At 36.4% G+C, this 22,435-nt stretch overlaps 1 protein-coding gene across 5 annotated transcripts in view; it reads left to right on the plus strand.

Annotated features, from left to right (window-relative positions):
• Positions 1-22,435, plus strand: part of KMT2E (lysine methyltransferase 2E (inactive)) — a 92,008-nt gene that overhangs the window by 30,008 nt on the left and 39,565 nt on the right. For 4 of the 5 annotated variants that reach the window (XM_045864855.3, XM_045864856.3, XM_064575398.1 and 1 more), the window contains 3 exons: positions 15,168-15,282; positions 16,340-16,569; positions 19,456-19,536. In XM_045864855.3, the coding sequence (XP_045720811.1) occupies positions 15,168-15,282; positions 16,340-16,569; positions 19,456-19,536 (426 nt within the window). Of the gene's footprint in view, positions 1-15,167; positions 15,283-16,339; positions 16,570-17,019; positions 17,109-19,455; positions 19,537-22,435 lie in introns of those variants that run through there. The other variant, XM_064575396.1, reaches the window with a different exon arrangement.

Consider the following 22,435-nt stretch of genomic DNA (forward strand, 5'->3'; position numbering starts at 1 on the left):
GTTTTGTTCTGCCACTACTAACATCCTAGTGAGCCTTTAAACATGACACCTAATTATTGTAGACTTTGGTTATTTTAATTTGAAAAAGAGGGCTTGGATTGAGGTATTAATGGGATTCTTTTTGACTTAAAATTTTTGAGATTCAGGACATGTTTATCTGTATTTTGCTATAGCATTGGATATTAAGTTATTTCAATGTCACTAGGGCCACCTGCTGACAGAGTTCATTACTTGTTGAAGTGTTTGGGTGCTTTTAGTCTGAATTTGTGTAATTGAAGATGCTAAAGTGTTTTGTGTCTAATGAAATGTTTTTAGTAGCATTTTACTTGTTCATTTTCACTGACGCTTAACATTTTCACTTACGATTTCTTTACATATAATCCACTATCAGGAAACTAATACTTTCTGTTGCTCTTAAAGTAAGTGTTGATTTGCTTATCCTAATTTGGAAGTGCTTTCACTTAAATGTGGTTTTATTTTAATATTTAAAAGCCTGTTTTACAGTACTATGCTAGCATTGTTTAGAACTGTTTTTAGAATGATGTTGAATTCCTCATTTATTTCATACTTAAACAATTTTTCTGATTTTTTTCCCTTGTGATACTGAATACAAAGCTCAGTACATTCATGCAACTGTCTGTAACACAGTGTATTACAATATCTCCTAATCATTCCAGCCAAAAAGCAAATATTAGTCCCATTTTGCAAAAGAAATGCAGCTAAAGGAGATTAACAAACTTCACTAGGGTCACATAATCAATAAAAAGTAAAGTTAGGTTTGACCCAGGGTTGCTTGGCCACTTGGTCAGAAGTGGGTTTTATTAATAGATGAGTTAAATGAAGTAAAATGCCACATGAAATAAACTGAGGACAGTTGTCACGCCAAACCTCTCCATTTTAAAAAGTTTCTTGGTATGTTATTGTAATGTGTGTAATTTTCATGTATCTTTAAAAAATAATAGGTTATAACAAGGATAAAAGAAATTGACAAGCTTTGATCACAGATCTGAAGGAGCATATGAGAACTCTTGGAGATCTTTTATACCTATTACTGTAGCAATTAGGGAGTCAATCTATCCATGTGCCATTACTGATACCCAGGTGTGTGTTAATTGAATATTTTAACATTAAAAGGAAAATGAGAGGTTTTACCTCAAACACTGATATAAACTCATTAAAATCAAACTATACTTTGAAGGTTTATACAGGGAAGAAATTAAATTTTTGTTGAGGAAGAAGGAAATCATAAAACTCCAATTTCTGAGGAATCACAGCTTATTTAAGGCATATTTGGCAAAAAATACCAAGTTTGGTAAGGTTTTAAAAACATAAGGAAGGCTGCTAGAGAATTAATGGGAACTTCTCGTTGATAATGTAATTGTACTAAGAGTTATCTTTTAGTAATAAAATATTTGAAAGTCTTTTATTTCTACATTGTCATTGAAAGTAACTAAATACCACATGACTCTCACAGTGGTTAATGTGCCCAGTGTTCTGTACGTAATAAAAAATTAATGTAGGTAAATCACCAAGGTGGGTTGGTCCCATACTTAAGAATTGAAGGAACTCATTAGCAGAAATTATTAGTTGTAATAGCGAGTTGCACATTTTATTATCCCTTTCTTAAATAAAAAAGTTACGGATTTGGACTGTGGGCACCATTTGCTCATGAAGATTACTTTGAAACTAGACAGGGTACTAAGTTTTTCAGTGAAGCAAAGAACAGCAAAGGTAGGGGTGCCTGGGTAGCTCAGTCATTAAGCGTCTGCTTTCGGCTCAGGTCATGATCCTGGGGTCCTGGGATCGAGCCCTGCATCGGGCTCTCTGCTCAGCGGGAAGCCTGCTTCTCCCTCTCCCCCTGCTTCTCCCTCTCCCACTCCCCCTGCTGTGTTCCCTCTCTCACTGTGTCTCTCTCTGTCAAATAAATAAATAAAATCTTTAAAAAAAAAAAAACAGCAAAGGTAACTTATTTTTAAGTGGGGTTGGGGAAGGAGTCTTGGAGAGGTAGCACTTTTTACGTGCTCTGCTTAGGATCAGGGCTTTTTCTGAACCTACTGAATCTGAGAGGATTATATACAGATTACTCAACCTTGCATTTGAAGCCCTCAGCTTTATTATGAAATGCTGCTACTCTGATCACATTGTTACCTTCCTTGGTGGAGAAACAAACCATTAGTGGCTCTGTACAGTTTTTCAGAATAAAGATCATATTCCTTAGCTAGATACCCAGGGTACTTTTTGAACTTGTAGTTGGTTGACTTACCTGCCCTCATCTCTGGCCTCTTCTCCATACCTTTAACTCTATCTGCTCTGAATTTTAGGAGTTATTTTCTCTCTTCCCCGGCCCCCCCCGCCCCCCCCCCCCCCCCCCCCGGCCTTGCTCAGCAGGGAGTCTGCTTGTCTCTGCCCCCGCCCCCCGCTCGTGGTCTGTCTCTCTCCCTTTTTCTCTCAAACACACAAATAAATAAATAATCTTTAAAAAACTCCAGTGTTGGGTGCCTGGGTGGCTCAGATGGTTGAGCGTCTGCCTTCGGCTCAGGCCCGCATCGGGCTCCCTGCTCAGCGGGGAGCCTGCCTCTCTCTCTCTCTGTCTCTTATGAATAAATAAATAAAATCTTTAAAAAAATAAAATAAAAATAAAATAAAAATAAAAAAAATAAACTCCAGTGTTTTATTAGTTTCAGGTGTACAATATAATGATTTAGCAATTCTGTACATTACTCAGTGCTCATCACAATAGTGTAGTCTTAATCTCCTTTATCTATTTCACCCATCCACCTCCCCTCTGGCAACTACCAGTTTATTCTTTGTATTTAAGAATTTGTTTTTGTTTTTCTTTTTTCTTTGTTCATTTGTTTTGTTTGTTAAATTCCACATGAGTGAAATCATACGGTATTTGTCTTTCTCTGTCTTGACTTACTTCACTTAGCATTATACCCTCTATGTCCATCCATGTTGTTACTCTTCATCCATTCATCTGCTGACGGACACTTGGGTTGGCTCCATTGGTTGGCTATTAATAATGCTGCAGTAAATAAACATGGGAGTGCATATATCTTTTTGAATTAGTGCGTTCATTTTCTTTGGCTATCCAGTAGTGGAATTACTAGATCATATGGTAATTCTATTTTCAATTTTTTGAGCATCCACCATACTATTTTCCATAGTGGCTGCCCTGGTTTGCGTTCCCACCAACATACACGAGTGTTCCTTTTTCTCCACATCCCCACTAACACTTGTTATTTCTTGTCTTTTTGATTCGAGCCATTCTGACAGGTGTAAGGTGGTACCTCATTGTGGTTTTGATGTGTATTTCCCTCATGAGTAGTGATGTTGAGCATCTTTCCATGTGTCTGTTAGCCATCTGTATTGTATGTCTTTGGGAAAATGTTTATTCAGGTCCTCTGCCTGAATTGGATTATTTGGGGTTTTTTGATGTGGAGGTATATAAGCAACTCTTTCTAATCTGTGCTTCCTGAACTTCAGTGAACATAAGATTGAAGGTGCTTATTAAATTGTAGATTTCTGCGCCCAATCTTTAAAAAAAATTTTATTCATTCGATTAAGTAGAGCTGTAAAAAAATTATAACATGCATTACAGGTGATTGTGATACTGGTGTTCTGTCAGTCATGCTTAGAGAAACATGATTAAATATGTCTTGGTGTTTATCTCTCTGACTGCATGTGTGCCTTCTGGGTGGAATACCTTTTCCATCTCTTCCACCTCTCTCTTTGTTGGGCTTGTTAACTTTTCATTCCTTACAATTTGGTAAATACGATTATTATTATGAAGGGCCCCTGTGCATACCTCTGATGACACTACTATAATCATTGATATACTTCCCCATACATCAGTTTCTTGAGAAGGACCACTACTTTCACGTCTTTATTTCTTAACTTCCAGCTTCTCGGTGTCGTTGTCGTCTTTTTTTTTTTTTTTTTTTTTTAAGATTTTATTTATTTATTTGACAGAGAGAGACATAGCGAGAGCAGGAACACAAGCACGGGGAGTGGGAGAGGGAGAAGCAGGCTTCCCCGCGGTGCGGGGAGCCTGATGTGGGGCTCGATCCCAGGACCCTGGGATCATGACCTGAGCCGAAGGCAGACGCTTAATGACTGAGCCACCCAGGCGCCCTCGTCTTTTTTTTTTAATGCCATAATTAGTTTATTTAGTAAATTGTGGTTTTACAAATTGAATTTTCTGCTAGTATGAAAAGCAGCTTAGTTGTAAATAAGGATGCCTTTTTTTTTTTTTTTTAAAGATTTTCTTTTTAAGCAATCTCTATACCCAATGCAGGGCTCAAACTCACCACCCTGATTACAAATGTGTGCTAAAATGTTTATTGAGTGAATTAAAACTATATTATTATAAGTTCCTTGAAGACAGGGACAGTGTCTTTATCTTTAATAGTCACTGGCAAGCACCAGGCCCTCAATATTTGTTTAATCCTTGCTAGTCAAACTGAGATCGGTGGATGTAGTCCCCAGGGGCTCTGTGAACCCTATGAAGTTTTAAATTTCTTTGCCATTTTCCTTTTGAGCTAGGAAAAAAGTTTAAGTCTGTTTAAAGTGATTTTGGATGACCACCACTTTATGCTGAATACTGCTATGAGATTTCAACGCAAATGCTTCTTTGTGTTTGATGCTGTTGGCATACAGGTGACCTAAAGACCTAGTTTAGGGGCGCCTGGGTGGCTCAGTCGTCAAGCGTCTGCCTTGGATTCAAGTCATGATCCCAGGGTTCTGGGATCCAGCCCCACATCGGGCTCCCTGCTTGGTGGGAAGCCTGCTTCTCCCTCTCCCACTCCCCCTGCTTGTGTTCCTGCTCTCGCTGTGTCTCTCTCTGTCAAATAAATAAATAAAATCTTTAAAAAAAAAGAAAAGACCTAGTTTAACATAATGTTTCTCTAAATCCAAATCTACAAAGAAAAATCCCCCCTCCCTCTATTGCAGGGTTTTGTGTGTTACTTAATTTTGACCAACAGCTAACTAAGCAAACACTATTCTGAAGTCTGACCTCTTCATACTCCTTGAAGACTCCCCATGCAATTTTTCCTCTTTTTGCATATGTGTGGGATATTGTCTTTCTCCATCTTACTGGTTTAAAAAAATTTTTTTCAATACAAGATATATACTTGGTATAAATTTCAAATGTTTAAAGACCTTTCAGAAATATTCTTACTTTTAATGAAACCTCATAATGTTTATTCCTTATCCTTCCTGTTACTCAAGTAGATACGTCCTTCTCTTGAATTCCCTTGATCCTGGAGCCTTGAACTTTGAACTTTTGCCAACTTCTCCAAGAAGGTCTCCCTAGGTTCAACTAAACATTCAGATTTACAAGACTATCATAGGCCATACTTGGCACTAGTCTACATGGTCTACAGGACAGGAGCCACAGTTTATCAGAGGTTAGCATCAGTCGTTCATGTCTATATGAGGGTCAGCCATCCAGAAACTATTTTCTTTGGCTTCTCAGGTGACTGGTCAGGTAAAAGGAGACAAGGTCCATTTTGGGAGGATGAGAGTCCTGACTTACTCTTATGCCCTTCAGAGCCAGGATTTCTTGTAACAAGCATGGGCAGAGTTTCCAGGTTCCCTGCAAGGGACATGCCAGTTAGAAGAGTCACTGTATCTTTGGGAAGTTCAAATCTGTGGCATTCTCATCAAATATTTATAGTTTTCTCAGTCTAGACACAACTTACTTACCAATCAAGAGTCATTTTAATTTGCCGAGCAATATAGTAAATTACTTTATCCGGTTTTAGGGTAAAAGGTAGAAAGTTGACTAAAGACCAAAATCTCACACAGCGGAGGAAAGAGTTTTGTTAAGCATTTGCCCATACTTTTCTTACGTCATTATCCTATTTTTGCCTTGTGTAGTGGTTTTTGTGTACCTGCCTCTTTTTGCTAACCCTGCCGTTCCTCCCAAGATCAGAAACTCTTAGAGTTATGGCAGTATGTTTTATATTTCTTTATCCTGTCTTTATCTTAACCACATAGGGAATACTATCATAGAACTATTCATTGAATTACAGTTCGTATGCTCCTTTGACTGTAAGGTAAATCCACCAAAAAACTTAGAAAAAATTTTATGACTGGGATTTATCATAGATGGAAACAAAGTATAGGAATAAACTTTCTGGGTGAAGTGATATAAACAGTGGTGTCCTCCAGCATGACTAGGGTTGCTCTTATTTTAATGTCTATATGACTTCTTTAGGATAGGGACTGCATAATGATGTGTCCAGATTCATTCTTTTATATATTGAAAGCATATGTTAGTGGTGATAACATACAAATTTGAGAATACTGTAAGTGAGCAGAAATGGCAAATGTTATGGACAAGGACAGAAATACTAAGATAAGGTGATTTTTTGACTTTGGTATAAGAATCCAGAAAATGATGAGCATCATGAGATCATCATCACTTTCTACAGAGTGTATTATATTCATGGCTGGAGTACCCTGCCTTTCTGTCTGCCACATCTTATTGAAGAAATAAATGGATCTGAAGAAAGATAAATGATCACCAGGGCTTAAGGGGCTGTGTTATAAAGATGGTTAATAAGGAGTGCCTTGCTGGCTTGGTTGGTAGAGCACGCGATTCTTGATATCAGGGTCATGAGTTCAAGCCCCACTTAAAGTGTAGAGATTACTTGAAAAAAAAAATTTTTTAAGATGGTTAGTAAGATTGAGACCTATATGTTGAGAGAGAGAGAGAAAGAGAGAGAGAGAGCAAGCGCACAAGCAGGGGGAGAAGCAGAGGGAGAGGGAGAAGCAGCCTTCCCACTGAGCTGGTGCTTGATGTGGGGCTCAATCCCAGGACCTGGAGATCATGACCTGAGCTGAAGGCAGACACTTAACCAACCGAGCCACTCAGGCACCCCCCAAAAATAATTTTAAACATTTAAAAAATCTCTGCTGCCAATGATAGAGATTTCCTTGCTTACTTAGCTTTTGTGTCAAAATTATAAATGATGGGCGCCTGGGTGGCTCAGTCGTTAAGTGTCTGCCTTCGGCTCAGGTCATGATCCCAGCGTCCTGGGATCGAGTCCCACATCCGGCTCCCTGCTTGGCGGGAAGCCTGCTTCTCCCTCTCCCACTCCCCCTGCTTGTGTTCCTGCTCTCGCTGTCTCTCTCTCTGTCAAATAAATAAATAAAATCTTTAAAAGAAAAAAAAAATTATAAATGATTTAAGCAGTGACTGGAACTAAAATTAGAACATTAATCTCTTTCTGTTTTTCCACCATTTTCTATTTCTTATTTTTTTGGTAGTAAATAACTGTTATTACAGTAATAGATCTTTGCCTCTTGGAGCTTATCATGTTATTAAAAAAGACAAGGAAGGTAAGTATAGAAAAGTGATATATGTATATCACTGTGTGTCCCTGTTAGATTAATGATGCATATATATACAGTGTAGCAGTAAAATCTATTTTATGTCACTGAGTAATATTCTGAATCGCTGACCTAGAATTTTAAAACCTTATTATATGAACATTACAGATTCATGATTACGGATTACATTTCTTGATGTAAAGTTTAGTCTTTTATTATGTGAAGAATCATGTATTTATGGATTCAACTTTAAGAAAATATATTTTTAAAATCTGCTTTACAAAGGGATTACCAAGGAACCATTTTATTTCAAGGCACTTATTTCAATATAATTTTGAGAGTTATGGGAGTATACTTTTTTTTTTAAAGATTTTATTCATTTGAGACACAGAGAGAGAGAGAGCATGAGTAGGGAGAGAGGCAGAGGGAGAGGGAGAAGCAGGCTCCCCGCTGAGACAGGAGCCCGATGTGGGGCTCGATCCCAGGACCCTGGGATCATGACCTGAGCTGAAGGCCGACGCTTAACCATCTGAGCCACCCAGGCGCCCTGGGAGTATACTTTTAAGAAAGATTAAACTTTAAAAGGACTTAGCACATATTTAGTGCTCAATATTTATTAAATGATTTAAATATCAACAGTGTTTTGATACCTTGCAAATTTAGTGATTTATTTAAAACAGGTGTAGCTAGATCTTGTACTTAGAATCACAATTGGAAGTTTGAACTACTGTGGAGTTAAGGTTTTAAAATAATTGAAAAGCAATTTCAGACTGAATAGTTACAGCTGAGAGACATTTCTGAAGAAATAAGTAGTGTTGCATATCTGCATAATGTATTATAGTTGAGAAAATGCATCTTCATATCCTTTCTATCATTTGAGTTTCCTCCATATTGCTGGGAAGAAGGTGAAGGGGGTATATTAATCCCCACATTACAAATAAAAAGTTCAACTTTAGAAAGGTGACTACTCAGCTGTACCCATTGAATGGCCAACCTTAGACACTTATGTCCCAATTCCATGCTTTTTAAAAATGTTTTAATTAATTGACTGATTTAAGTAATCTCTACACCCCACATGGGGCTCAGACTTACAATCCTGAGATGAAGAGTTGAATGCTCTTCTGACTAAACCAGCCGGGCACCCCCATGTTCTTTTTGAGAGAGAAGACTCTAACTTGTTAATTTTGATGGCGTTTGGAAGAAAGAAATAATAAATCCATGTGATAAGATGGTTGATAGCATACAAAAATATTACATGAAAGGTAATAAATTAATGCAGTAATTAAGTGCTATAGGAATCCATAGGATTTATAAAAATTTTGATGAGTTGAAGCAGTTAGGAAAGTACTCCTTGAGCATGTGAAGTAAGCTTTGAGAAATGTGTTGAAATCAAGAAGGGTTGAGATTCCACAGATAGAGGCTTAGAAGTAGAAATGCCCAGGATATCTTCCTGAATTTGGGAGGAAAGGAAATATATATACCTTTCTTAGAGGTATACCTGTATACTATTCTTACAGGTACCTATTGAATAAAGGATATTAAATGTAAGAAAAAAGGTTGGGGAACTTAAACTTTTTAGTAAGGAAGTACAAAAATATATACAATAGTAGGGAGAACAGTGTAATAATAATACCAAGTTGGTATTACTCAGCTTCAGTAGTATTCAAAGTTTTACCAATCTTGTTTCATCTTTCTTACAGTTTTATTGAAATATTTTAAGGCAAATCCCCACATCATTTTACCTGTTTTGTTCAGTATATATCACTTACAGATAAGGATTTTTTAAAACCACAATACTATTATTTCACATGACAAAATTAACACTTTCTTAATATAAAATACCAAATTCATCTTCAGATTTCCCTGAGTTGTCTCAAAACTGTCTTTTTGTAATTGGTGTATTCAAATTGGCATCCAGACAAAATCCACACACTGTATTTGATTGAAATATCTTTGAATCTCTTTTCATCTGCAGCAGCCTTTTAAATTTGTTTTCCCTCATACCATATACTGGTAAAAAACTGTGTCTTTTGGTCTATAGAAGTTTTAACGTTCTGGATTTGGCCTCTTGCTTCCTTTTGCCATCATATATTAATCTACTTACCCCCATGTTTCTATAAACTGGTATGTAGACCTAGAGATGTGATTAGCTTCAGATTTGTTTTTTTCCCTCTCTCATTTTCCTTCCTTTTTCTTTTCAGCATGATACTTTAAATGTGGGACCTTGCACTTTCTGTTGCTTAGTATTAGAGGGGCACATAAAACTTGATTGTCTAACTTTCAATGATGATAAAAAGATCAACAGGTTCAGGTGTTGTCAGCCTTATCTATCCATCAACTTTCAACCTTTCAAGGTTTTAGCATCCATTGGCTGTCTGTTGCCTAAATCCATTGTCTCTAGAGGGTTGAAAATTTGTGATTTTTCTACTTGATCGTTCCTTCTGCATTTATTAGCTATTAGGGAACTTCCAAAAGAAGCAGTCAGTATCTGAGTGTTGGCTTAGTCAACAAGAGAGCATATTTCTTTTTTAAGAGACCATATTTTTAAATTTGATTTTAGAGCCAAGTTGCATATTAGAAACTCTCTTTATGCATTTCATGTCTTCAATTTGTGGGAAAAAGAATTCAGAGTTTTGAAAAAGAGAGTTCATCTACAAATTCTGTTTTGACTATTTGGCCATACCTTATTGCATGTATCTACCTATATTTATTTTTTAAAGATTCATTTATTTATTTTAGAGCATGTGCGAACAGGGGTAGGGCAAGGGAGAGGGAAAGAAGCAGACTACCTGCTGAGCTCAGAGCCATATGCGGGGCTCCATCTCATGACCCTGAGATCATGACCTGAGACAAAACCAAGAGTTGGACGCTCAACCGACTGAGCCACCCAGGCACCCCACTTACTGCTCATATATTACGAATATTTTAATTACATGTTAAAAAACACTTTGAATTCTCAGATTGGAGAGTGATTATCTTTTGGGAAGTTTCCCATGGATAGAGAGTATCTTTTTGATAGTGATCATTGTTTCAGTGATTTAAGAACACATACAAAGCTGGGGCGCCTGGGTGGCTCAGTTGGTTAAGCATCTGACTCTTGATTTCAGCTCAGGTCATGATCTCCGGGTTGTGGGATCGAGCCCCATATCAGGCTCCGCACTCAGCATGGAGTCGGCTTGGGATTCTTTCTCTCTCTTAGCCTCTGCCCCTCCCCGTGCGCTCTCTCTCAAAATAAATAAAATCTTAAAAAACAAAAACAAAAACACAACTCATATATGAATGAGTACAAATAAGTATCCTGCTATTTGAAAAGTGACATGAAAATTATGTAGATAAAATCTTATCCATAGGATGAACAACGTACCATGATTTATGTTTTGATAAAATTTTTTATGGGAGTATTATGCTAATGTAGTTTCTTTATTGATAAATGCTATATCTGCATATTGGCATGTGTATGTGTATGCTTAAACAGTACCGTAGCAACTTCACATAAAAATTTGTTATTGCATATTATCCCTTTAGCCTGGACATTAGAAATTGTTTAAAGCTTTATGAAAGATTTTGAGGGAGCCATCAAAAGGAATGAGATCCTGCCATTTGCAACGATGTGGATGGAACTGGAGGGTATTATGTTGAGCGAAATAAGTCAAACAGAGAAAGACATGTATCATATGACCTCACTGATATGAGGAATTCTTAATCGCAGGAAACAAACTGAGGGTTGCTGGAGTGGGGGGTGGGGTGGGAGGGATGGGCTGACTGGGTGATAGACACTGGGGAGGGTATGTGCTCTGAATTGTGCAAGACTGTTGAATCTCAGATCTGTACCTCTGAAACAAATAATGCAATATATGTTAAGAAAAAAAAAAAGAAGAAGAAGAAGAAGATAGCAGGAGGGGAAGAATGAAGGGGGGGAAATCAGAGGGGTAGACGAATCATGAGAGACGATGGACTCTGAAAAACATACTGAGGGTTCTAGAGGGGAGGGGGTGGGAGGATGGGTTAGCCTGGTGGTGGGTATTGAGGAGGGCACATTCTGCATGGAGCACTGGGTGTTATGCACAAACAATGAATCATGGAACACTTCATCTAAAACTAATGATGTAATGTATGGGGATTAACGTAAGAATAAAAAAATTAAAAAAAAAATTGAACATAAAAAAAAAGATTTTGAGGGACACTCCTGTGACCTCAATATAGTGATTTTTGTTACTGTGAGTTCCTGCCAAGGTGTTATCCATATGTAAATATGGTAGGTTTGCTTGCATTTAATCATTTTTTTGATTGGATATTTAAATGATTTCTCCTTGTATATATTGTTTTATGAATAGTAAGTATTACAATAAATATCTCAAATCTGCAGGTCTTTATCTAGTGGGAATTAACTTTCTAAGGATAAATTCCCAAAAATGGAGTTACTAGATCAAAGGATGTTTGACTTTTGGTATTGTCACAAAGTTGTTTTCATGTTTACCATGTTATGGAAATGCAGAGCTTTGAGGATATTTAGCACCATAGGACTTTTAAAGAATATTTTTAAAGATATACGCTGTTGTATTACTTTTTTAAAAAAATTCTATCTTACAGGGGTGGTTCCTGGGTGGTTCAGTCGTTAAGCATCTGCCTTCAGCTTAGGTCATGATCCCAGGGTGCTGGGATGGAGCCCCGCATCGGGCTCCCTGCTCTGCGGGAGGCCTGCTTCTCCCTCTCTCACTCCCCCTGCTTGTGTTCCCCTCTCTCTGGCTGTGTCTCTCTCTGTCAAATAAATAAAATCTTTACAAAAAATAAATTCAATCTTATAGTTCAGGAAAAATCCTTAAAATATATCAGCGAAATTTTTTAAAACAGAACTGTTAACCTTCTTTTTAAAATTACTTTTCGTGTAAGCAGCAGCATTAGAAATGAGGATCTTGATAAAGAATTTCTGCTTTCTTTCACTGCCAAATTGTCAGTGGTGCAGCTTTAATTTGAATCATAAGGTTATGCATTTGTGACTTATTTACATGCTTGAACTTAACTGCTTTTGTGCTGTAAGTTTTTTATGTGTAACCATTAACTACTCCAAAATACCAAAGTTTTTACCACACTTTTTAGTAGCATATTCAGAGTTTGATCTATATCTTTAAGTGTGAGTCTGTTTTGACCAAAATACCTCCATGTTGCCTTAATAATAGTATTATAGATCAGGAATTGCCAAAATTCCCCTTCTTCCGTCAACGTAATTATTTAAAAAGATTTGTTTATTTATTTATTTATTTGAGAAACAGGGCATGCTCCAGCACAAGCAGTGGGAGGGGCAGAGGGAGAGGAAGAGAGAGAATCCTCAAGCAGCCTCCCAGCTGAGCACAGAACCCAGCGCAGGGCTCAATCCCAGGACCCTGAGATCATGACTCGAGCTGAAATCAAGAGTCAGATGCTTAGCTGACTGAGCCACCCACGAGCCCTGACTTCTTCCTTCCATGTAATTTTTGAAGAATTTTAAGGCAATCGATATAGTAAATCATTCAAAGGCAGTTTGCTAATATTTGTCCATTTTATATGCATTTACCCTTTTGTTGAGCATTTCTGCCCTCTAGGGATCCATGCTGTAGAAATATTCCCATGTTGTTTTTTTTTTTTTTAAAGATTTTATTTATTTATTTGACAGAGAGAGACACAGCGAGAGAGGGAACACAAGCAGGGGGAGTGGGAGAGGGAGAAGCAGGCTTCCCGCAGAGCGGAGAGCCCGACGCGGGGCTCGATCCCAGGACCCCGGGATCATGACCTGAGCCGAAGGCAGACTCTTAACGACTGAGCCATCCAGGCGCCCCAATATTCCCATGTATTTTAAGAAAATATATTGGACGGTGTACAAATGCAGTGATACCTTTAACAGTGAAAAATAGAAACAAATATCCGCCAAGGGGAAATTTTCTTTTCTTTTTTTTTTTTTAAGAATTTATTTTAATTTAGAGAGCATGCGTAAGTGAGGGGAGGGGCAGAGGGAGAAAGAGACTCTCAAGCAGACTCTGTGCTGAGAGTGGAGCCCAATGTGGGCTGGATCGCGCAATCCTGAGATGATGACCTGAGCCGAATCAAGTCCGACACTTAACTGACTGAGCCACCCAGGCACTCCCCCCCACCCCCGTAGGGAAATTGTTAAGTAAACTATGTACATTTATATAATGAAGTCAGCAGTTACTACCAGAAATAAGGTAGATAAGTATTGACATTGAAAGATGGAAAAAGCAAATATAGTATATATTCTTATTTTTTATAATTTTTTGAAAGATTTTTTACTTACTTATTTGACAGAGAGAACAAGCAGGGGGAGTGGCAAGCAGAGGGAGAGGGAGAAGCAGGCTTCCCGCCGAGCAGGGAGCCTGATGTGGGGCTCGATCCCAGGACCCTGGGATCATGACCTGAGCCGAAGGCAGATGCTTAACCGACTGAGCCACGCAGGAGCTCAGTATCTTCTCATTTTTTAAAATAAACAGCTCTTAGATATATTTACAGATAGAAAAAATTTGGAGGGAGTTACATGGCATCTTAACATGGGTATGTTTGAGTTTTGTATGAAGACATGGCCTTTCACTTTCTTATGCAATGAGAATGTGTTGATTTTAAATTTAAAAATTTCTTAAAAGAAGAAGTAATAAGCAAATAATGTTTAAAATAACCACGTAAACATTAGGTGAGTATTGATTTTCAAAGTATTCAGAACATTTTGGAGGCTCTTCTGTAATTTCTTCCAGAGCCACGTGACAGCCTCGGTTTGTGCCCTTTCTCTCCTGCTTGTGGGACACTGGGTCTCAGGGCAGCAGCCACTCCGGCCAGACTGCGACCTTGTACAGGGGAGTGAGGGCGAGCAGTGTATCAAGAAGCAGTGGACTGTAGAAGTATGACAGCTGGAGTGTGACTACATTAAGAAGTCTTAAACCATGAACAGTGCAAACAGTATTGCGTTGTAAGGGCAAGTTTTGAATGAGAGGTAGGGAATGAAAGAATTTCAGTTGGTGGCTGTGGTGAGAATAAAGATACAGAAACAAGTCATGTTTTGTGTATGCAAGGCAGAAATTAATTTCATTGCGAATTGGCTTCAGAGGTGGGTTCATTACCACCATTGATCAGTAGGAATTACCAGGATAGTGTTCAGGAGGATTGAAATGAGTAAGGAAACTTGGAAAGTGATAGATGTATAATGCTAGGCCAGGGAGTTTGTATGTCAGTCACAGTGGGTGGGTTGTTAGTCCCAGTTGTGTCAGTTGATGGTCAGGTCATCATCACTTAACCATTGCAGATGAGAACTGCTGATCTTACTCCACCACTGGCTGCTGCTTATATTTTTTCATAAGCAAACCTCGGTTCATTGTGAGGTTTCCTATTTCTTAACTTTAATATTTTCCAAGGCTTCGTTACCTCTTGGCACACTAACACATACACATACATTGAAATGTATACTTCACATTGACATTGGGGTCCATGTGGATTCAGTGTGTTCTTCGTCCTGTTTAAATTATTTCTGCCACTTTTCTCCTCTCCTGTGTGTAATGTCTCCAGTGCCACTGAGTATATTAAATAATGTTTAATTTCTAGTAATTTTTCCTAACGAGAGGGAAACTGTATTTGGACTTGGAGGTGAGACATTTATTTTACTTACAAGTTTTGTTGTTAGGACACAGGATCTAGATAGGATATATATATATGATATATCTTGTCCACAAGGTGTCTACCTACTATAAAAAGACATTTGTATAGACGATGAAATAAATGCTTATAATTTTAAATGGATGAACAGAACAAAATGAGTGGAATTCTCTTTAATGCAACTTTTTCCCCTCCAGACCAGAATCTGTAGAAGCTAGCCCTGTGGTAGTTGAGAAATCCAACAGTTATCCCCACCAGTTATATACCAGCAGCTCGCATCATTCACACAGTTACATCGGTTTGCCCTATGCGGTAAGTGTCCAGCATTTCTCTGGAAGGGTATTTTTTATATCTAGAAGTTGAAGGTAGATGTTTGTGGTATTATGCCTAAAACAATATTTAAAAAACAATACTTGGTTTATATTATCTAAATAATTAGGTATGTAATTTATAGTTTAATTTTTTATTGCTCAAACTATATTTACTCGAGGGATTAAAATTTTAGAAGAGGCATTCTCTAGAAGTTTTATTATTATTGTTATTATGCATTTTATGCTATTAGTAGTTTGGTGTTATAATTCTTTACCTTCTCTGTAAAAAATCATAGGCTTGTATTTACTATCTACTGTTGATTCTAAATTACATAGTAATTTATATAGTAAATTATATAATTGCCACTTATTGAGCACTTATGTGCCAGACTTTAAACATTTTTACATATATTATCTCATTTAATCTTCAAAACCGACCTCATGAGATGGGCATAATTTTCATCCCCATTTCATAGCTGAAAAAGTGAAGGTTTATCTAAATTAATTCATTCACTGTTACATAGCTAATAAGGGGCACAAGTTAGATTGAAACAGTTACAGAACTGGACACATTTGTGATACTATCCAGGTACAATTATGAGGGATTTTTACCACTGGGACCAGAGTAAAAACCAAATTTTTAAAAATCTTCTGTTACATACTTTATAGTGATAATGTCTTTATTAGTTGTTTTTGTTATTCTTTAGTCACCATGTTCCTGAGGTTTTTTGTTTTTTTTTTTAAAGCCTATCTTCACATCTTGTACCTGCTTCTATCTTGAAGGTGGAGCTCTTTGACCATAGGACTTTGAGGATAGGGAGATGAGGGCATGGAGTTTGAGGGAAGTCACTGTGCGGGTGACTGAAGGTTGTAGATGGACATTCTCACTTACTAGTATGGTTTAATACCTAGCTTTACCAAGTAATTATTTTAAAGGTATTAGGGAAGAAATGGGCCAATTTCATATTTCTTGAATATTCAGATTAAGGAATGACTTTTATTTAAGTTCATATTGTTGTTCAAATTATATTGTGCTGTATTTGTGTTCAATTATCCAGGACCATAATTATGGTGCTCGTCCTCCTCCAACACCTCCAGCTTCCCCTCCTCCATCAGTTCTTATTAGCAAAAATGAAGTAGGCATATTTACCACTCCTAATTTTGATGAAACTTCCAGTGCAACTACAATCAGCACATCTGAGGATGGAAGTTATGGTACTGACGTAACCAGGTGCATATGTGGTTTTACACATGATGATGGATACATGATCTGTTGTGACAAATGCAGGTAAAATATTTTACATTGTTAGTTTGCTTTTCTTGAATGCTGCTAACCTTTGATTGTTAATCTTGGAAAAGATAAAGTCACTTTTATAGGAATTGATGAATGCATTTCTTTGGATGCATTGCTACTATCAATGCAGTGTGTTTTGCTAGAAAAATCCCCCATGGGAAAGAAGCTCTGTTAGAGTTTATTAGAAATCCTCATTGTTAACTGAGTAATAGGCAATCAGTTCTGGACTTTATTCATATAGGATCCCATCTCTCTTTTTGCTCGTTCAGTAATAATACAACTACATATAGAGGTAGACAAGATAGAAAAATTAGCCCTTTGAATTTCCTTTGGAATTATTTGTGCTGTACAGTCAGCTGATTTTCCAGTTTGGGGGAATTATACATTTTGATTGATGTTTGTTTGACCTGACTCTCTCACCTCCTTTTGACTTGAACCTTGCAGCACTCTGGAGTCTCCTTGAACCAGAACCACAGTCTCCCCTCCCCCAACCCTGGTTCAACCAACAAGAAAGGCCTCCTCCCCTAGAGAAGGTGTGATTGGGACAGAAAGTGGGGTTTTGTTTTCATTTTTTGGTTTTTGGTTTTTTTTTGGGGGGGAGGGAGTTGGGGAGGATGGAGAGGGAACTGTAGGATTTCGGCCTGAAAGTTAATGAGTCCATCCCCTGCACAAGAGTGGATAGCGGAGAGGATTTAAGCAGTGTACTGTAGGGGGGTAAGAAATTTTGGTGGCTTTACACAATTTCCTAGGTCAGATCTTTGTGGCATAGCTTCATTATTTGATTTGAAATAGAATAGGATATACCCATATTTGAGTGTGAATGTAAAAATACATCTTAGAGCCAAATATAAATTACTTTGCATTATTTGTAGTATTGTTGCCATCTATTACATGATTAGGAGTTGGATGTTATTGATATAAACATGCATGTAGGGTTATATTTCAAAAAGTTGATTTACCTTTGCCAAAAAAGAGGGAAATTAGTCTTAATTGGAAAGTGAAATTTGATATTTTTATGTAAAGATGTGATATTTTGAGTTAATTTTAATAAAAATATATTGTATCTTTTAAAATTTAAAAATACTCATTACCTGTGACACATATCATTACTATGAACAGTCACCACAGTACATTTATTCAGAAGGTAAACTTAAAAACTAAAAAAAAAAAAAACCAAAAGTAATAACTTGTTTTCTTCATTTTTTAAAAATAATTAGAAAATCTCAATTCATATTTTAACTGATCATATAATACAGCTTTCTCTTAGCTGATCTTGTCTAATGTGATAAATTACATACCATTTGGCAGTGTTTTCATTTTAAAGCAGTGTTTTCTTTCGATTTCATTACAATGATCTAGATATAATATAAAATTATCTCAGTTAGAAAATAGTGAGATAGTCCTTAGGATTTATACCAAACTGCAAATTCTTGAAGGACCAGTTCAGTTTTTGGATTGTTCAAGGTATTTGCTTCTCAGCGACTACTCTCTGTTATGAATCTGTTTTTTGTTGTTCTATTTTTCTACTGCTTAATCTGTAGTATACTTGCAAGGCTTTACCTTTATTCCTCTCTTCTTGGTCTGTATTTCCTCTATGTATGTCCGTGTGCCTACTGCCTATACTCCTGTCTTTCAAGTTTGACATCTAGAGCTCAGATCATTTATTCATTTCTAGTTTCGTTTCTTCTGTTGTCTGCATGACATTATTACTTACCCCCCAAATTTGATTTAGTTTGTTATTCTAACCCGCCTTGTCAGGTGCTGTGCTTTTCTTTCTTTTTCCTCCACATCTTATATTCTGTTACCTTCCACTTCTTACCAGTTCTTTTCCCAACAGTCTCAGTTTAGAAGTGAAGAGCATATGATAGTTAATTCAGTAGGGATATATTTGAAATGGCTAATTATTATGTAAAGAGTAATTAAGACTATTTTTAGGAACAGCATATATCTATATCTATATCTATATATTTTAGGAACAGGCATATTTATATATCAGCTTTGGACCAATTAAAGTCTTGGCAACAAAGTTCAATAATAGTAAAAATTGAGAGATTGCCTCAAGCTAATCCATGTATTCCATAAAAATAATTTGAAGACAGAATAGGTTTAATCCCTATCCTCATGGAATGTATCTTGGATTCTTTAACTTTGTCTTCTCTGCTGCATTCTAGTTCTGTCTTTCTTTAACTGAGGTTAGGAATGTTGGAAAATCCTCTTAGTTGGTTTTTCTACTTTGAGTTTCTTAACTTCTTTGAATTAACTGTATACCATCAAAGCACCTCTAGTTTCACCTGGTGCCCATTAGAGGAAATTTATACACATCCTGATATTCCAAGTCCTATATAATCTGACTGCACTTTACTAATCCAGTTTTACCCCCCTGTATTTCTCAGAATGAAAATCCCCCTCATATAGATTAACTGACTTCTGGCTGTTGTGCCTCATATCTATCTACTTGAGAAAACAGTGCTATAATGACATCTTTTTTTTCTAATCTCCCAAATGAGGTTTTATTCAAGTCCATTATTCTCCAGGGTGCTTTTTCCATTAACTTCAAATAGTATGGACATCTTCACGTTGTGGCTTTTGATAATATTTGTAATGTATACCTTTCACATTTAAAAGTTATATTTGCTTTAGAAATATATATATATACACATATATATACATATATATATAAAATATCCTATATTTGTTCTCTTGTCTTTGCATCTCAAAGTTTTATCTCCCCAAGGACATATTTCTATGAATTCCTCACAGCACCTTTTACAGTGCTAAACTCAAAGTGGGCGCTTACTAAGTGATAGTTAAATAGAATAGCAAATCTTAAATTAAGGTTGATTCTATTAATATTTTATATGTTCTGCTTTTTTCTTTAAGCGTTTGGCAACATATTGACTGCATGGGGATTGACAGGCAGCATATTCCTGATACATATTTATGTGAACGTTGTCAGCCAAGGTAAGTTGTGTGTACTTGTAAGATTGCCAGTAAATTTACTGAAGTAATCTTCAGTTAATAGAAGTTTATGTATGCATTCTGGATTAAACAATTAATGGATTACTGTGTTTCATCAATTCTAAGGTACACTTTTTATTTTTATGTTTATTATTTTTTTTGTATTCTGACATCTCTATAATCAGGAAGAATCATTCCATTGATAATATGTCATGGCTTACTTTGTAGATTTTTTTTTTTTACTTTAATAATGCATAAAATAATAGTGCATCTTCTAAGTGATGGCATCTTTTTTCACTGGAGTGCACTATGTTAAAGAGTTATTAGATCCATGTATTCCATAAAAAATAATCATTCCACCACCCTGCTTCAACAATTTTCAACAATCTTTTTCATTTATACTGTCATATATTTCTTCTCCCTTTCATATATTTTAATGGGAGTCTCATATATTATTTCATTCACCTGTATCCCTATGTATTTCAGTATATATATATTTATATGTATTTCAATATATATCTGTAAAAGAATTTTTAAAAAACCAACCTCAAAGCCATTATTATACATGCATTGTATAAAATGTTCTATCATCCAGCCACTGTTAAAATACTGATTGGTTGATATACACTTGTCTCTTAAGACTTTGGTAATATAAACCACCTTCCATTACCCTACCAACTCCGGTCTCCTTTGCAGTGTGTTTAAGGAACTGAATTGTTTATCCTGATTTGTTTGCTGATTGCATTATCATGATATAACCAGTGTCTATATCATTTGTATTTCTGTAAATAAATGTGTGATCGGATTATAAGTTAAATTTTTTTTGGTGGGGGGGTAGTGTTTCATAGACTGTGTTCTATCAGGTAACACATAATATCTGGTTGTCTGACTTGATCTTAGCCAAAAGGCCGAGAAGCGATTGGTTGTCTCTATGATAGGACACATTGATAGTCCTTATTTAGAACCATTAATTTATTAGGGGTCGCAAGTTAGTGCCATGTTAATCTTACTGCTTATAACTTATTAGCTGGAATATTTCTATAGAAACAAACTTCCCCATATTAACTGTTTAGTTCTCTTAAGGAATACAGTTGACCCTTGAACAGCGTAGTTATGATCTGTGCTAATCCACTTTAAATGTGGATTTTTTCTTTTTTCTTTTTAATATGAATTTTTTTCAATACAGTACTGTAAATGTATTTTTATGACTTCCTTAGTTACATTTTCTTTTCTCTGGTGCACTTTACTGCAAGAATGGAGTATATAATGCATATATCAAATACATGTTAATCAACTGTTTATGTTATCAGTGGGCTGACAGTAGTAGGCTTTTAGTAGTTTAAGTTTTGGGAAAGTCAGAAGTTATATGTGGATTTTTGATTGCACAGGGGTCGGTTCCCCTAATTCTTCATGTTGTTCAAGAGTCAACTGTATTTTGGTAAGGAAAGGCAGGATAAATGCTTGTTGATTCTTACCCTTTATTTACTAGTGTTCAGAATACTAAAAAGTAATTTAAGTATCATTATGAACTCAGGGATTTAAACATCTTGGATATCAGTCCATGGCAGTTACTGTCTTTATTGATACTCAAATTTTGTCCAGTTTTGGTCATTGGGAACCTCATCAAGTTGGCTCTTGAGCCCTTATGACAGTATCCTAGTGGTACTTGATAGGTTTTTGTGCTTTCTGTATAACAAGATGTCTCGAGCTTATTTTATACTCCTGAGAATTGGTTTTCAGTTCTAGAATCTGAGAGCTAGTCATGCTCTTTCCTACTGGATTGGTCACTGTTCCTAGTTCTTTGTCTTTTTAGACAAAGCTAGGAAATACGTTTTGTGTGTTTATTTTTAAGATAAAGTACTTGAGTTTATACAGATAATTGCAATTTAAATTTAGGAATACAAGGTTTTCATTTAACCATTTCGGTATTCCATTTATATCTCCTAGTTCCCAGCAACATAGACAATAATGTAATTAGAATTTCACCAACTACTCAGTTGCTTCATTTCACAGAAAAATACAACAGTCTCAGAGTAACAATACCAACACTAGCACCAATCATATGATTATGTAAAACAGTTTATGTATGTATATGTATGTATGTATGTATTTAAAAAGTAAACTCTACACCCAATTTGGGGCTCAAATTCACAACCCTGAGATCAAGAGTCTCATGTTCTACCGTCTGAGCTAGCCAGGTGCCCCTGTGTAAAAGAGTTTAGAACTTTTTTCCTTAAGTTATGTTCCACAAGGAATGTATAGTTAACTGTGTTTAAAGTCCCTTAGAAGGATTTCATTGTGTGATTATAACACCAGCTGGATACATTGTGTGATTATAACACCAGCTGGATACTTGATGAGGTTATTTTATTTTTTATTTTTTTAAAATAAAACTTTTTGAGTTAATTGTAGATTCACATACAGTTATGAAATAATACAGAGATTCTCTGTATCCTTTACCCAGTTCAGCCCTGTGGTAACATGTTGCAAAACTATTAATACAATATTACAACCAGGATATTGACATTGATACAGTTAAGAAACAAAACATTTCCATGGGGAGGATCCCTCATGTTGCTTTTTACATCCACACCACCTCCCACCTCTCCCACCCTTCACATCCCTGACCTTTGGCAACTCCATTGCTGTAATCTGTAATCCATGGCTATGATTTTGTCATTTCAAGAACGTTATATAAATGGAATTATACAGTATGTGACCTTTAAAAAGACTGGCTTTTTTTTACTCAGCATCATTCTCTGGAGAGCCAGCCATTTGTTGCATATACCAGTATTTTGTTATTTTTATTGCTGAGTAGTGTTCTGTGACATATGTGTACAGTTTGTATAACCGTTCACCCATTGAAGGACATTTGGGTCTTTTCCACTTTTGGGCTGTTACA

Source organism: Mirounga angustirostris, unplaced genomic scaffold, assembly GCF_029215605.1.
Source record: "Mirounga angustirostris isolate CCGP_5_RB_7025 unplaced genomic scaffold, mMirAng1.0.hap1 SCAF_12, whole genome shotgun sequence".
NCBI lineage: Eukaryota > Metazoa > Chordata > Mammalia > Carnivora > Phocidae > Mirounga > Mirounga angustirostris.